Below are 16,387 nucleotides of genomic sequence, written 5' to 3' on the forward strand. Positions count from 1 at the left end.
TGAAGCCTCTGAAGCAGGTAGTACTAGAAAGCCCAAGGTCACACAGCTTAGCGAGCTCCAGAGTCAGGCTTTCTTTTGCATTTGTACCTACCTAGCGCAGCCCAGCTGGGCACTTAGTGGGCTTTCAAAATATATTTTTTGGTTCTTGATTTTTTTTCCCCAACACCAGCAGTTTTTCATAATGGGTTCTCCTACTTCTGTCTAAAGCCTACTCCAATCTAATATGATGGCTAACATTTATATAGTGCTTACATGTGCCAGGCACTGTGCTAAGCCCTTTTACAATGGTTATCTTATTTGATCCTCACGAGAACCCTCGAGGTTGATGCTATCATGAATCCCAAATTACAGAGGAGGAAACTGAGACAGTTAAGTGACTTGCCCAGGGTCATACAATTAATAAATGCCTGAGGTTATATTTGAACTCAGGTCTGACTCCATGAAGTTCTACATCAAGAGTTTACAACATGAAGACTGTGAATTTTTAAATTATTATTTGATAACTATTTTTAATATAATTGGTTTTCTTTATATCCCTATTTAATTTTATACATTTTTATTAGAATAGTTAAATTTAAAATATCCTGAAAAGGGGTCTGTAGGCTTCACCAGACTGCCTAAGGGGTCCATGACACCAAGAAATGAATCTCTATTCTAGATGGATCATGGTACCCTGAATCCCTGTGCCACATGGGATTGCTGTGAATTCCCCATGGAAGTCAGACCCCTGGCTTACTTTGGCCGGAGTGTGGGTCCATTCCAAGGGCAGGTGCACTCTTGTATACAGCTGCTCTGACCTGCCGTGGGTTCAAGTGGTTCAAGGGTCCATAGAGAAAATTTAGCAGCCCAGCTGCTTTTTTGCAGAGCCTCAAAAATCCTGTAGCTAATAGGAACCCCAAACCAAAGCAGATCAGACTTCCCAAAGCTGCCTTGCAATTGCCCAAAACTTCTAAAGGTCCAGCACTGCCAAGGTTATCCTTCAGTCAAGCCATCCCCAGATGGTCCCCATTCTGTGGCTGTGGAATGTAGATGCCAAAGGTCAAGTACATACCATATTGGCTGTAGGCTGGCACACTGGCTACAACTACAATTATGACATTTATCACCATTTCAACTTTTCATTCGATATCTATTCAGAGCCTGGGCATCATTCTCACTGATTACACATTTGTTATTCATTGGCATTACAACTAAATACCCCAAGTGAATCAGAAAAAAAACTATGGGTGGGGGGCGGATACAAACTAGCTGTTTTCTTCCATTTGTATTGGGGGTGAGGGGTGGACAAAGGGAAGGTTAAGTTCCTCAGGCCCAAAGCTGTAGTTTCTGTCAATGCTGATGATTTGGGTTGCGTTGTTACACCTAAATCTGTTCTCCCGATAAATAAGTTACAGCTATAGCAACTTCCACACTGAGTACTTAAGTGTGTCACAGATAGACTATCCAACTCCCCAAGTTACTTGCGCGATAATATTTCACAGGCATGTCAGGCCGACTGTTTTCAAGAAAGAATATGACCTGTTGCATTGGGGAAATTGTTTCCCTCAATGGTGATCATTATTCCCACTTCAAGTAGTTCCTTCCTTTTAGCATGATGGAGTGGAAAGAATTCCCAGACAAAGTCTGAAAGCCAGATTCTAGCCTGAATGACTGGGTATTTAACCACCTCACCTTTCCAGGGCCTCAGACTCCTCATCTATAAAATAACGGGCATCCACTGAGGGTATGTCTGGGCTCCAGCCCCAAAGCTGCCGTGAGGATGACTGGCAATCCAGAGCCCCCCAGAGGTAGGTGGGGGTGGCTTTCCCAGGCTCTCAGACCCCCAGTTACTACAGATAGCCCCTCTGCTCAACTTCCACACAGCTCTGAACTAGGAGGAAAAAGGAGACTTTCCTGGACTCTTGTAGCCCCACAATCCAGGGTCCCTTTACCAGTGCCTTCTCAGAACTGTCTGACCTGCTTCAGTGGCACCTAACTGCTATTGGGCAAAGGTGGGCTCTCTACCCTCCTCCTCCTCCTCATCCCTTGGGGGTTCCCCACATCTGCCTGTGGACTCTAGCTGGCTGCAGCCAGGTCAGGGAGAAACCCACTAGACCTTGTTCTCATTATCTTTTTCCTGTGTCCTGAACCCCTCTGGCAGTCTGGTAAAGCCTCTGGACCCCTGCTCAGAATAATGTTCTAAAATGCATCAAATAGGATTACCAAGGAAACCCAATGTTTTGCAATAGTTATTAAAAACATTAAAAAAAAGTTCATGGATCCCAGGTTTAAGAAGCCCCAAACTAGACATCTGACTCCTCCGGTCATTTTGTTTTCTATGGTCCAGTCTGGATTCTGTGGTCCTGAGGGGCTCTGGATGCTACAAGGAAGACAAGAGAGTTAAAATTTCAAAAGGCCACCCCTTAAGGTCACCAGGTCTTAAACTCCATCCTGAGGCCCATCATGCCAAAATACAGGGTTTGGGGAGTTGGAAAATTCTTTTTTAGCCTGTAATATAAAACTGAAAGTGTTCTCTATCACAGGGTGAAGAAGTTTGATTAAAAAGAGTCTTTTGCAAAGTTTGTATTTTTAAAATAAGATTTTAATTGTTAATTTAAAAGGAGTTTAAGTTTCTTTAGCTTGTTGTTGAAAATGAACAAACGACAAACAACAGAGAGTTTAACTTGAGCAATAAAGAGAATGCCCTTTGTGATGTGCATTCAATAAATTTTAAAGATAATATGAATCCTTTCAAAAAATTATATGAATGTTTCCTGGGTGCACTCCCCAATTAAATGTGCAAGGCATGGGCGTGTACAAAATGAAACTGCCAAATGGACCTCAGAGAAGGTTGATCCAATTCAAGCAGGTGAAAATGAGATTAGGTGGAAGAACTTTGGAAAGCACGGAGAGCTAATGGCATAAATGTGAAATGCCACCCAGAGGCGAGGCCAGGGCAGAGTACAGAGCAGGTATTATCCCGACATCATAGTGTGCACCCGACTAGGGAAAAGCAGCCAAAGGGCGGAGGGGGTGAGTGCCAAAATGTCACACTGACAGGCTGCCATACTCTCAGAACATGGTACCAATCTGTGAGAAGCTGTACAGGATGTTAGTTTTAAAAAACTATTATTAATGAGTTTATTGGGTAACTTAAAGCTATCCATATAAGGGACAGCATGGTGTGGTGGAGAGAGATGGTCTCAAAGCCAGAAAGAGGTGGGTTGAAGTCCAGCCTTGGACACATGTTAATTATGTGGCTCTGTGCAAGACCTCTCAGTGCTCTAGGCAAGTTAGACCATATACATTTTTGGGAAGGTACTACTCTGATTGGTGGAGGGTCTCCTTCTCCAAGGAGTTCCCTATGCCAATGAAATTCTGAGTCCAGTCCCTATGCCCATCTCTCTCTCTCTACCCATGTGAATGTCTCAGATTTCTTCTAGTCCTTGTGCTCCATGAGGACAGGGATTATATCTTACCAAAACTTGGTAGTCTCCTAGTACCCGCCATGGTACTAGGCACACAGTAAGTACTTGATGAATGAACATTGTGTTATAAGCATATGTTGTATTTTATCAGTCTATCTCTGATAATCTTAGGTCTGAGAAACTTGTTAGGTGGCTCTTATAAAGGCAAGAAAAAGCCCCCACCCATGATGAATGTGGAGTTATTATAAATATTCCCATCGGCCAGCCTGTGTACTTTGTCCTCAGCTCCTCACCTTTGGGAGATGAACATTTTAGAAGGTGAGATGGGGAGACCTGGGGGTGGGGAATGTGGAGACTTTTACATCTTCTATACATATCCATGATCTCACTGTTGTGGCTGCTCCCCTCAATGAACGGCACAGAATACAATCTATTGACCCCTTCTCATCCAGTGGGGCAAGTGTCTATGTACCTTCCTGTCAAAACTTCTAACAGCAGGCAAACATTTCAATTTGCCCTATGCTAGCACCCCTTTGTGAGTATTGTTGATAGACTATCCAGATGCTTCGTGCATGGAGAGCAGGACTGCTTCCATGACCTCTGACTCCTCCCAATGTCTTCAGAGCTCTGGGAACTACCAACTCTATGGCTGATCCTCTGTTCTCATAAGGGGGAAAAACCATGAAGATGAACAGTCTAAACTAAACCAGCACTCTTTCTTAAGATATATCCATGCAGGTGCATGCGTACACACACACATACAGAGTTTCCTAATGAAACCAAGCAGGAAATTGTCTCCCTGAGCAATGTGGCAACTTGACTGGGCTGTTGGGTCTTATGTCACTGCTCCCCTACCCCATAATACCTCACCATGTTGTCATCAAATGCTGCTTCAGTAGGAAAACGCTGCCTGCAGACTAAATGCCTAGAAACAAGGAGATGCTACCAGATCTGAGTGCTCCTTCAAGGATCCCTCATTGTGTTGAATGGAATTGCTGAGTTTGCAGTGTTGTGTGATCAGATGCCCGTGAAGAAAGGTGATGCCACCTGGACTGACTTATCACATCCGAGGTGCTCTCGTACCATCGACCGGCAAGCGCGGCATCTTCTGAAGATTTAGGAATAGCTCTGATACTTCCTTTCCCCATGGGCAAAGGATTCTCTCCACATGTTGCTGCAAATGTGATGTGTGAATTATTCACACACTGAAGCTGAAGCCAAGATGAATCGTAATGTCAGATTGGAATGTGTGTCCTGATGGGGTGTGCGTGCCTATGAGCCTCGCATCCTCCTTTTGCCCCTTCCCCACATGGAGCGGGAAGAAAAGAGAAGGGAACATATACCAGGAAGAAACTGGGTTTGAGTGTTTTTATTCATCTTTCTGGTGACCGTAAGACTGAGTACTTTCATTTCTTTTCATGGACATTTAATGACTGGTCACACACCGGAGGACAAAAGGAAGTCTAAGACAGTCACTGCCCTCAAGAAGCTTATAGTCTAGATAGGGAGACAAGGCAGAGCAACATCAGAAACCAATACTGTAAGGCTATGTATGACAAGGGTCAAGTGAGTAATATAGGCTTTTTAAAAAAAGGTTGATGTCGGATTAGGGAAGGGAAAGTGTGTTGTGGGTGGGAGGTGGGGTCAGGGAAAGCTTAATGTGAGAGGTGAGACTGAGTCGGACTTCAAAGAACAATTATGATATCAATACACACAAAGGAAAGGAGAGGATGGTCTAATTGGAACGAACAGTACAAAAAGAAAGCTGGGAGGTATGAAGGAGGGGGCGGAGGAGTGGAGTGTGCCCATGTCCCATTCAAGGGAGAGTGAAGAAGATGGGAAGGGGTGTGTGTGTGTATGTGTACATATAAATATATATGTATATATAAATAAACATATACACATGCACACACACATATATTCTCTAGGAGAAAGTCCAGACTCCTCAGCCAAATCCAATCTGGCCCTGGCCTATCTTCCCAAATAATGGGAAGCTGTTAAGGTTTTGTGGGCAGTGTTTTAGGATGAAGGAGGACAGTGGGGGAAAGGAGGATGGGTCTTCGAGTGACTGACCAAAAGATGACTTCGATAGTGCAGGTGTGAGTTATGAGGGCTTGACCTGAGTGATGTCCCAGAAAGGAAAGGAGAGGCGCAAAGGCCATTGCAGAGGCAGCATATTCAGGGCCTAAATCGACAGTACCCTTTCTTAAAATATTCAAAAAGCTCTCCGAGGAAACCAACAGGAGGAGCAGAAAGGCCAAGCCTATGATAACCTCTTTGCCTTTCCCTTTGCTGGGGTCATGGATTAACCCTCAAGGCACTTGTTTTGGTGGATGCTGGAAACAGACACAAGAAATGCCATGGACCAAAACCAGAACACCCACTTTTGGTCACTGACTACTGAGCCCGGTGCCAGCACTATCCTGCATTCAAAAAGAGGAGCCACTGTTGAAAAAGAAAAAAAAGAATAAAAAAGGTGCACAACATCCCTTTGGCGTTGGTTGCATGTGAGATGCTCAGTCATTAAGCGCAAATAATACCATTGCAAAACTAGTTCTAAAATCCCAAGGAGAAGAGAAGTAAAGGCTGGTGGGATTAGAGGGACCCTGAGTCAAAATGGAACCACTAAACAACAGGGTGGGAATCTGACCGCTTGAGAACTCGAGTCCCACCTCTGAATAACAGACCAAGTCTGTGGGGCTGCCATGTTGGGAAAGGTCATCCAGGTAATCTCCTATGGTGCCTGCATCATACTGCTAACCCAGAGTTCAGAGGGAAATGAAAGAATATAAAAAAATCATATGCCTCAGCACTAGAAAGGCCTTCTGGCTTAACAAAATAACTGTGATTATTTTTTAGAAGACGGCTTCCTTGAGAGGGTCAAAACAAAGCACATGATGGGGGTTGATACTGTCTTCTGCTTGTTTTCGTTTGGGGAGAGGAGGTGATCTCGGTGATTGGCTAGTCTCTGCTTCCCCAGTGAGGAATTCCCCTCCAATGCTACATTTCTTAGTATCAAAAATTCAGGTCTTGTGTCTTTGTCCATCAGTAATATTGTTGTGTTGAGCAACAGGTATTTTCAATGCAAAGAAAGAAGCCATCGCTCACCCCCCGATTCTGCAGCACAGTGATCACACTCCTTTTCTCAGCTGAAAACATATGAAGCTAAGGCACAACATCGGTAATATTGTGGGCAAATTCTACTCAAGTTATATATGTATATATATATATATGTATATGTATATGTATATGTGTGTGTATATATACATGCATGTACATGTACATATGATAAAGAAGCTCAGCTGATCCTCTATTGATCTGTCAGAGATTAAAACAATAATAGAAATCTAAATAGCGGATTAAGGCTTACAAAGGGCTTTACAAGCATCATTTTAACCCCACAACAGTCCTGTGAGGTAGATACTAAAGGTGCTGCCATTTTATAGAAAAGGAGACGAGCTTAGAGAGGTTCAGTGAGTTGTCCACATTCATACGTCTACTCGGTATCATTCATTCATTTAAGAAATGCTTGTTAAAAACCCACTAGGTGCTGGGCACTGCAGATGAAAAGTAAAAAAGACACAAGACAGTCTTTGCTCTTCAAGAGCTTCCGTCCCACAGCAGGAGCATTCATCCTACTGAAATGTAAGAGAATGACTGGAAGGATTCGATCCCCGGTCTTCCTGTCTCTGAGCCCTACTGGCCATCCACCATGCCTCCCTCCCCCTTACCATCACAGCCAGGTGCTCCTGGGACACATACATCACACTCCTGGGCAGATATTTCTTCAGTGTGTCTAGTGTAGCATTTGAGAACCCGTGATTAAAACCAAATTGGGAAAATTCTCTTTGGAGACACCTGCTTCCAACTTTTACTAAGACTAACTCTAAGAACACATCAAGGTTACTCTGGCTTTGTCTTTGAGGTGGTGGAGAGCATTAGCACGTGGGCAGCTTAAAAATGGTGATGACACTAATTGACGGATACCTGCTGGGGGTGTCAGGTCAAGACAACTGAATGTGGAGCTTGTTACGGTGACCGAATCAGGAGTCTTTTAATTTTACAAGATAACCCTTGCTCTAAAAACGACTTTTCAACTCTCGGTTCCCTGAGGGCGTTCAGAAAACTTACACACATTTATACTTGAGGCAGAGCTGATAGGTACAAAATGATGGTCTCTCATAATGGTTAATATGTGTAACTCTGTCCTCAAGTTCTTCCTGAGATCTTTTCAGTGAAATGTGTTGTTTGAATAACAGCAACACACACAAAGGAAGGAACTAAAATGTGAACACCACACCCATCCAAAGACGCCTGCAGAGAATGGGAGGTCTGTAGGTCAAGTCAAGGTGGCTTCATTCGGTCTCTTAAGGTGGCCTGCCAGGAAGATGAGGATGGAACCAAACCTCTGGCTACCTCTAAGATCAGATCCACCGTCCAGAATGAGGGGATGATCTTCGAAATTCAGCATGGAAAGTCACAGACTCTATGAGCCTTCCACATTGGCAGTGGGGGCATCCAACAGGAGAGGCAGTGCTCTTTTCCCAGGATGCTGCTGATATCTATGTGATCAAGAAGGAGCCCTTTTCACAAAGCTGCCAGTGGTATTTAGCTTCTCGTGGAGTTGAAGAGAGCAAATTGGGCATGTGACTCTGAGATTGCAAGGACCATTGAATGAGTCACTCAAGTTGGGGGAGTGCTTCAAGGAGAGTGCTTTGGTTTTCTTCAGAGCAAACCAGAGGCTTCTGGAATGAATCTGGTGGTTGACACTTGGGAAACTGGACTGATGATTCACAAGATGCTGGGTAATTTCAGTGCCGGTCAAATCTGTTGAGTCTTTGCCTTCTCATTTCATCTTCTGGAGGAATTCTGAATCCATAGGGTGAGGGGCCATTGTTAACACCAACTGTAATTTAAAAAAAGAAAAGCAGAGTGAGAATCGGAGGACCCCGAGGCAGTCCCTGTGTCCTTACCATTCAGTGTCCGTGCCTGGGCGCTGAAACCCGCTAGTATTTTACTTCGGTGCCATTTTTATTTTAACAACGACAACAACCAACTGAAGCTATATCTGCCTTGGAGGCTGGATGACCCTGGAGACCATTAAGGTCAAACCTCTCATTTTACAGATGAGGAAACTGAGACCCACAGAGGTTGGCTGACTTGCCAGGGTCACACCGCTAGTCAGCGTCTGATGAAGGATTTGAATTCAGCCCTTCCTGCCTCCAATCCCAGGGCTCTAGCCATTGCACTGCTAAGCCGCTTCAGGCTGGTCAGCCAAGGTGGAACAGTCAGATGTCCTAGGATGTGACTTGCCAAACGTTGCCTATGCAAGGCTCCTGCCCACCAGAGGTAGGCAGGCAAAGTAGTCAAATACTTCACAACAAGGGTCTTTGGGGGGTGGTGGTAAGGAAGGTGAAGGGAGGGACTTAAAATGGAATTTAAAAAATATTTTTTAAAAGATATCTGCAAGTGCCAGAAAATTACAATACTCCTGGCACGAGGGTATTTATTTTGAGCTGTTGATGCACTGATGTTAAGAATCAGGTCTCAGAGCTTCCAGTGGGCAGAAGAAATACATGGCTTTCCCCATATCATATGCCCTTCGGTGTCTCCTCCCCCTCCCCCTCTTCTTCTTCCTCCTTCCCCTCCCCCTCCTCAGAGCCCTCCTTTCCCCTGTTGGCCTCCAGCTTTCCCAACCTCCCCTGCCGGCTTGGACTCCACCTGCTTGAATCTCGCACAAGTACCCACAGGGGACCCTCGCCCATATGCTGGGATGCTGCGCTTGTGTATTGATCAGTACATTCAGGCTGGCAAATGAGAAATGCAGCCAGAATGTTTGCAAGAGATCCTGTGGCCTTTCTCATTACTAAAACAGTACCGAGAAGACTCCCCTGCTTTGGCAAACAGGTAACAATAGAGTATTTGCTGATCCAGGGTGGTTCAACACTGCAGACCTCCCCATGGCAACCCCACTAAGTGCTCGTTGTCTGTTGCTGAGGGTGGACCAGGCATGGGGAGAGGGGTACAGATGGCCCCCTTCCTTTAAGGAGTTAACCGTCTAATCTAATCAAATGACTTCCATCTTCTTTGGGGGTGAGTCATACGGTAGGGGGGAGGGAGGGGATGCTGCTAGAATCACAAAACAGGGTCTAAGTAAATGGAGCAGCGAGCCAAGCAACTTTCCACTCCCTAGAGAGTAATGTCTGAGCTCCTCAGCCTGGCATTCAAGGCCTTCTGTAATCCCAGAATCTCAGTTGGAAGAGGTTTTATAGGCCATCCAGTTAAATTGGTACCTGGGAGTGGCCACAGCCTTCAATGGGGTGGGGGGGGAAACGGAGTGGAGGGAGGAGAAGGGGGTGGGAGAGAGGAGATCAGGGGTCGGGGAGGGGGTCCACACCTTCCCCCACCAAAGCCCTAACTTCCTTATTTCTATAGAGAGCACTACAATCCTATGACTCACCCAGATTTTTCCATTATTCAAGTTCCCTGAACCTGACATTCCACCTTGCACTTTGGCACATTTACAAAAGGCTGTTACTCATGATGGGAATGATTCCCTCCTCGTCGTCTTCAAGGTACAGATCAAACATCACATCACCCATGAAGCCTTCTCTCCTCTCCACCATTGTGAATTCTCTCTTGTTCCTTAAATTACTTCAGATTTACTTATCTGTGAATACATCTGGCATCCTCCCCGATCTCCCCCCCCCACCCCCCGTGAAAATCACTGCCTTGAGGACACAAAGTAGTCCGGCCTTTTGGAGGTTTAGTTCCTTGTGTCCTAAACATAGTATCTTGCAGACAAGAGGAGCTTAATAAATATTTCCTGAGTGGAACCGAATTACATTGGCACACACGATATACAAAAAACAAAATTTAGAGGGAGGCCTATGGCTGGTTGGATGGATCTTGGATCTTCTCTACAGAGACCTAGACCTGAGTTCAAATGCTGGCTATGCAATTTACTATCTCTATGACCTTGGTCAAATCAATTAACCTTTCTAGGTCCCCTCACCTTCACAGCTTTCCTCACCTGTAAAATGAGGAGGTGAGACTAGACAACTTTTTTAAAAACAATTTTGGCCAGGTCTGAGAAATAGATTTCATTCCATGCCCTGAGTTGACCATCTCTGCCAGGAACTAAGTGGCACACATGATCATCAGTCCTCTGAAATGATGGTTGGTCACTAAATTAAGCAGAGTTCTTAAGCCTGGACTGAACTTCGAAGGTCCCTTCCAAACCTAGATCTACGATCCAAAGAAAGACCTGGACGAACACTGCATGGAACAAGAGGGCGTGGATCTTGGATGCATAGATCTAGTGAAGGAATAAGATCGGAAGTATTCCAGGAGGTTCTGCTATAACTTTCTATGTACAGAGCACACTGCCAGAGGTGTGGGGAAGGGTACAAAGATGAAAAGTCCTACCCCAAGGGGCTTAGACTCAAGTAACCTCTACTTCATATAGCAGCCCCTCCTCTGAAGGGGATGCTCATCAGAGGTTCGGAATTCCAGATACACCTGTGAATGGTATGGTCAGCAACCTAAGTTATTCCATTTAAGAACTCATTCGTATGATGATGTCCAGATTCTCCTTCTGCTAACTGTTCTAACAGTTGCTTTTAATAATAACAACTAAATATTTTCTATTGCACTGGTGACTGTGGTTCAACATGCGGCAACCCATTCCAGATGTCCATGGAACTCGCAACTGGCTGTGAGCAGATTCAGAAGCAAGTTCAACGTGGCAACCTCACTCTGGAGCGTCACAGGGAATGAGCTCACGCAGGCTCAAGTCGACTGCGAGGTCCCAGAGGGGCCCGCATCGTACTCTGGCCTTTTCTTCAGCTAGCTCTGAAAAGGAAGGGCGTAGAAATACATATTTCCCTGAAATGGGAAGGACAAAAGGGCAGATCGTGGAGTTACCTTTAAGCTCCAGGGCTTGGAAGGAGTCATGGGGAAGGCTGAAGAAGACTATGGCTGGGACTGACATGCCTGGTACAGAAGGGGACTGGAAGCTGGGCAGACGGAAGAAAGGCTCCACCAACACACAGAAGTACATAAGTGAGCCGTGTGGCAAGTCAAAAGAGCAGACCCATCCATCCTATGTACAACAAGCAGAGAGGGGGATGTTCTTTTTCAACTGACAAGAAAGGAAGATATAAAATAGACTGGCCATCTTTTTTTTTTCCTTATTTTGACTTAGACCTGTGATTTCGTTGGCGTGGGAACTCTTGGAATGGTAACTCCCTCTCCTACCTGAGTCTTATAATCTTAAAGAGTGGCCTTTGAAGAGAGCCCATGAGAGGATACATAGCTTGTTCTTGGTCACACAGTTAGTATATGTCAGGCAGCACTTAAACTCAGGCTATCTTGATTCCAAGGCCAGAACACTATCCATCTTGTCATGCTCCCTTTTATCTTTAGTGCCTGAAGGAAGGGATGGAGGGAGAGAGGAGAGAAGGGGGAGGGAGAGGAGGGAAGAAGAGAAGAAAGAAGAAGGAAGGAAGAAAAGAAGAAAGGAAGGAAGAAAGCAAGAAAGGAAAGAAAACTTCTTTTCCCATGTGATTTACCACATCTTACACAGTATGAGCCCTTAAGGATCTTGCCCAGGATCACATGAGTAGTAAATGTCTAAGGCAGGATTTGAACACAGGATTTCCCAACTCCAAGCTCAGCATTCCATCTGCTGCACCACCCAGCTAGTTGACCGCTCAAGTCCTTTGCTGCTCTAAATCTATGATCCTATGTTTAAGAAAGACCTGGGTTCTAGTGTCAGCCCTGCCTTCCAAAAGCCTTGTGACCATGAACGAGTCACTCTGAGGTTATTCTTCAGCCCCAATCCCCTTAGTTGTCAAATGAGGCTAACAATGGTTACACTGCCTAGAATGAACAAATGAGAGAAAAACAAGTAAGGAAGGGCTTGATCAATGAGAGGATTAAATAGACACAATACAATAAGACGCACAGGCATTCTATTTCTGAGATTCCAATCTCCACCCGCTGTTAACTGTCTCTTTAGTCTGATTCAGTCACATTACTTCAGGGTAATACTTTATCTCATCACATGTGGTGGTTTGTTCTCCATATGATTATTTCCTCTGCTGGGGGTGGTTAATTAAACCCCTTAGACCTTGACCTCAGGGTTCTCCTGGGTTCCTAGGAAACCTACTCTTGAATGCTCTGACCCAACACTCTGGAGTTCTTCACATGACGTGTGGAGTCTGGATTACTTCATACCCAGGCACTGGGCTGGGCTTTCTGCTTTCCTTCTTTTGCTTTGAATATTTTCAGCTGAATTTTGACCTCTGCTGCTTCCCTGGGAACAGCAAATTTGATGTCAGTCAGTCCGTCAACACCTTGTTTCTCGGGTGCCTGCTTTGTCACTTAGTCCATCAACACTGTTTCCCAAGTGGCTGCTGGGAGCCAGCCTGGCCCTCTGGCTCCTTTTTATCCCCCACTTATTTGGCTCCTTCACCAACACCCCAGGATCCAGCCTTCTTCCTCTGTGACACATGGGATTTCTTTAGATATTGATGCGGAGAAAAGGAACTTGGGCATGTAGGATTCAGACACCTTCTCACAGGGTTCTAGAACCAGACCTTTTTAAACTCTCTGGTCAATGTTTTAATGTGAGAACCATTTTAATTGAGAAAGACCAACAAAGGTGGCTTTAGCTTGAACAGATGGTGTCACCATTAGCATCAACAAGTATTTTGTCCAAGGACAAACAACCTACCTATCACTGACTTGATACAGGGACTGTCCATCAAACATTTGGCTGACAGAACCTCCTTTTCCCACCTCTAACCTTACTAGGTACCAGCAAGAACTTGGGACATCAAGTTTGCTCTATTTGACATAATGACTGCTCTAGGGTGGATGGCATCTGTAGAAGGGTGACTGGGATTCCATTCAAAGCAGGCTAAAAATATGGAGCCTACCACCGATCCAAAGATTTTCAGCTATGTTCTTTTTTTTAAAGATTGATTGTTTTCATTAAAATACATCCAATCAAGGCATTTAGCAAGAACCCAAAGTATCCTTGCTCGAAAATATAAGCACTACAAAACTGTGCATGTGGAAAAGAGACATCTCTCCCCCTGTGCAACATTGGGTAAGGCACTCCCCTCTCTGTAGACCTCGATTTCCTCCCCTGTAAAACAAGATGATTAGACTTAACAATAGCTACTTCTCACATTTTCGAGAGGGCATCTAGATGGCATAGTAGATAGGCCTGGAATCAGAAAGTTGTTGTTCAGCCGTGCCCAACTCTTGGTGACCTCATTTGGGGTTTTCTTGGCAAAGATACTGCAGTGGTTTGCCATTTCCTTCGCCAGCTAATTTTACAGATGAGGAAACTGAGGCAAACAGGGTTAAGTGACTTACCCAGGGTCACATAGCTAGTAAGTATCTGAGGCCACATTAGAACTCAGATCTTCTCAATTCTAGGCAGACAGGTGGTACAGTGGATAGAGCATTGGGCCTGGAGCCCAAGGGGTTAAGCAGCTTGCCTGAAGTCATCTAGGTAGTAAAGGGGCAGAGGTGGGATTCTGGGCCTAGACTGTCAGATTCTTCTTCCAGCTTTTCATCCTGCACCCTACACCTTACACCACACAAGAGCATCCAACAAAGGCCTGACACATTCTCCAAGACTGTTTTACAGGTTTGTGGAGGGTGAAGCACTAATATCATAAGGCTCCATAATAGGCAGCTATAAAATGCAGGGTCAGGAACGAATCCAGCCTGACTTGGAGAAGAATGGAGTCTGCTTTGAAGGACCTCAGGACACGAGTCCAGATTAAAATGATTTAGCTCCATGATCTCACCAGAAGTTGGATATTAAGATCTACTGACTCATTCCATCTGCTCCTAGCACTTTATCAAAGATGCTTCAGATCTCCAACCTGATGCATAATGCAATGGCCGACCTTCCTATTCTCCTTCCAAAGGGCAGCCACAATTCCATCCTGATAAGAATTGCTAAAAAGAGCGAGCAAATTTAGAAGCTGACAAGTTTCAATTTCGCTCACTGCCCCTATCAGCGCTGCAAAGGCTTTTGATTGGCTGGGAGTCACAGCCCTCATTGATGACCTGACAATAGCTCTGCACCGAACAGTGAAATCCTACTAAAATGAGATCAGAGGGCATTACACCTTCCCCTCAAATGAGGTGGCTTAAATGTCATTTTTTTTTTTTTGCCAGATAAGCATCCGAATAAATCACCGCCATCCTTTGGGTTTGCTATTGTCGAGTAAGGGCAGTGGATGATTCAAATTCTCTTTCTCTTTCAAGGTTGTTACTTTGATCGAATTCCATGGATTGCAAAGGAAAAAAAAACATCTAAAAAAAAACCACTCCCTGAAGGGAGGAGTGTCAAATCTTTTAATTCACTGACAAAAATAAAAAAAAAATTCAACCTAAGAACTTGGGACCAACCATGAAGCTGACTTTTCTGAGAAAGAAAAGGAAATTTTTAATAACAGTAAGAAGGTATTCATTCCTTGAATAGCTTAGGAAGTATGATTTTATGTAGTTAGTCACCTCATCTCACTCAAAGGAAACCCATAATCATTACGTGTACCAACACTTCATTACAATGTACAAAGGAAGAACCATTTAAAATTCAGGGATTCTTAATCTTTCTGTAGTGTTTGCTTTAAAATAGCAATATAATAATGATGATGATGATGATGATTACGGCCAGCATTTAAAGAGCTCTTAAGTTTTGCAAAGTACAACTTATTTTTTTAGTTTTAGTTTTCATTTTTATTTTTGCAATTTATTCTAACCTTTGGAGGCAGTATCTGACGTAGCCTATGGACCTTCTTCTCAGAATAATGTTTTTAAATGAATAAAATAAAATATATAGGATCGCAAAGGAAACACATATATTGAAATACTGTTGTTATGATAATAGCAACAACAAAACTCACAGAATCCAGGTTAAGAACTCCTGAAAGAAAATGAGAGAACCCATTCAACTTTACCTCCTAAATTTATAAAATCACCACGCTGCTGTGTCTTGATTTGGGGGCAAAGGTTGAAAAGAAGAAATCAGAGAGCCCGCACACAGACCAAGGCTTGGTGCACCCATGACCACTGGCTTTTAAGCCAATTACTTCTGTGGGCTCTCTTAAAGCGTATGATTAATCAAGAACAATCAAGACCAATTTGATGATTAAGGTTACTAGGTCAATCATTCTGGAGCCTTTTCCCCCTTTCTGAACTAAACAGCAGCTAAGCCAACGACTGCTTCACTGATAGAATTTACATAGCTAGCACTCTACGAATGCGATCTCATTTGAGGCTCAGACAATCCTAGGAGGTAAGTACTATCTATCACTTAGATAACTTGTCCTCTCTGGGCCTCTGTTTATTAATCTGTAAAATGAGGGGGTTATTATACCCAAGACCCTTTAAGGTTTTTCCCAGTACTGTGTGACAGCCTATGACTCCCTAACTCTTCTCATGTATTTTGAGAGCTCCAGCAATATTCAGTGCTATTAAGATTAAAGTGAATATTTTTGATTAACATCTACTTGGGGAGAGAAGTGGGCAACCAGCCCCCACTGCTAAAAGCAGGCCAAGGCCTGAACACTTTATTCGTGTATGGAGACAGGTAAATTTTCAGCAGGAAAAAATAATCCCATATTTCTGGATGCAAACGAATATGTTTTGTAAATGTAGGGTTCTGGAGTTCCCCTTTGAATGTATCAACTTTCTTTTATCTTTCTAAAAACCCACTGCTGTGCAAATTTTAGCAAAGGGGAATGACGTGTATTTGGGGGAAAGCTTTCTGAAGCCTGTCAGACAGCTGAGGATGATGCGTGTGGTTAGTGGTGCTCTAGCTAGGAAACTGTGTCAATTAGCAATGCTTTGGGGAAGTTCCAGTGTTCCCCTGTCCTATAAAAAGTGTCTTTGGTCAACGGTCCAAAGTTGCCCTGGCTGAGCCCATCACATCTGGTGTGTCAGTAAGT

General features: G+C 44.2%; 1 protein-coding gene across 1 annotated transcript in view; it reads right to left on the minus strand.

Annotated features, from left to right (window-relative positions):
• Window positions 1-2,666: 2,666 nt before the first annotated feature.
• Window positions 2,667-16,387, minus strand: part of RHBDD1 (rhomboid domain containing 1) — a 174,341-nt gene continuing 160,620 nt past the window's right edge. Inside the window, exon 7 of the mRNA XM_036756349.1 lies at window positions 2,667-8,313. Within this exon, the coding sequence (XP_036612244.1) occupies window positions 8,219-8,313 (95 nt within the window). The 3' untranslated portion in view covers window positions 2,667-8,218. The remainder of the gene's footprint in view (window positions 8,314-16,387) is intronic.

Source organism: Trichosurus vulpecula, chromosome 4 (assembly GCF_011100635.1).
Source record: "Trichosurus vulpecula isolate mTriVul1 chromosome 4, mTriVul1.pri, whole genome shotgun sequence".
Lineage (NCBI taxonomy): Eukaryota > Metazoa > Chordata > Mammalia > Diprotodontia > Phalangeridae > Trichosurus > Trichosurus vulpecula.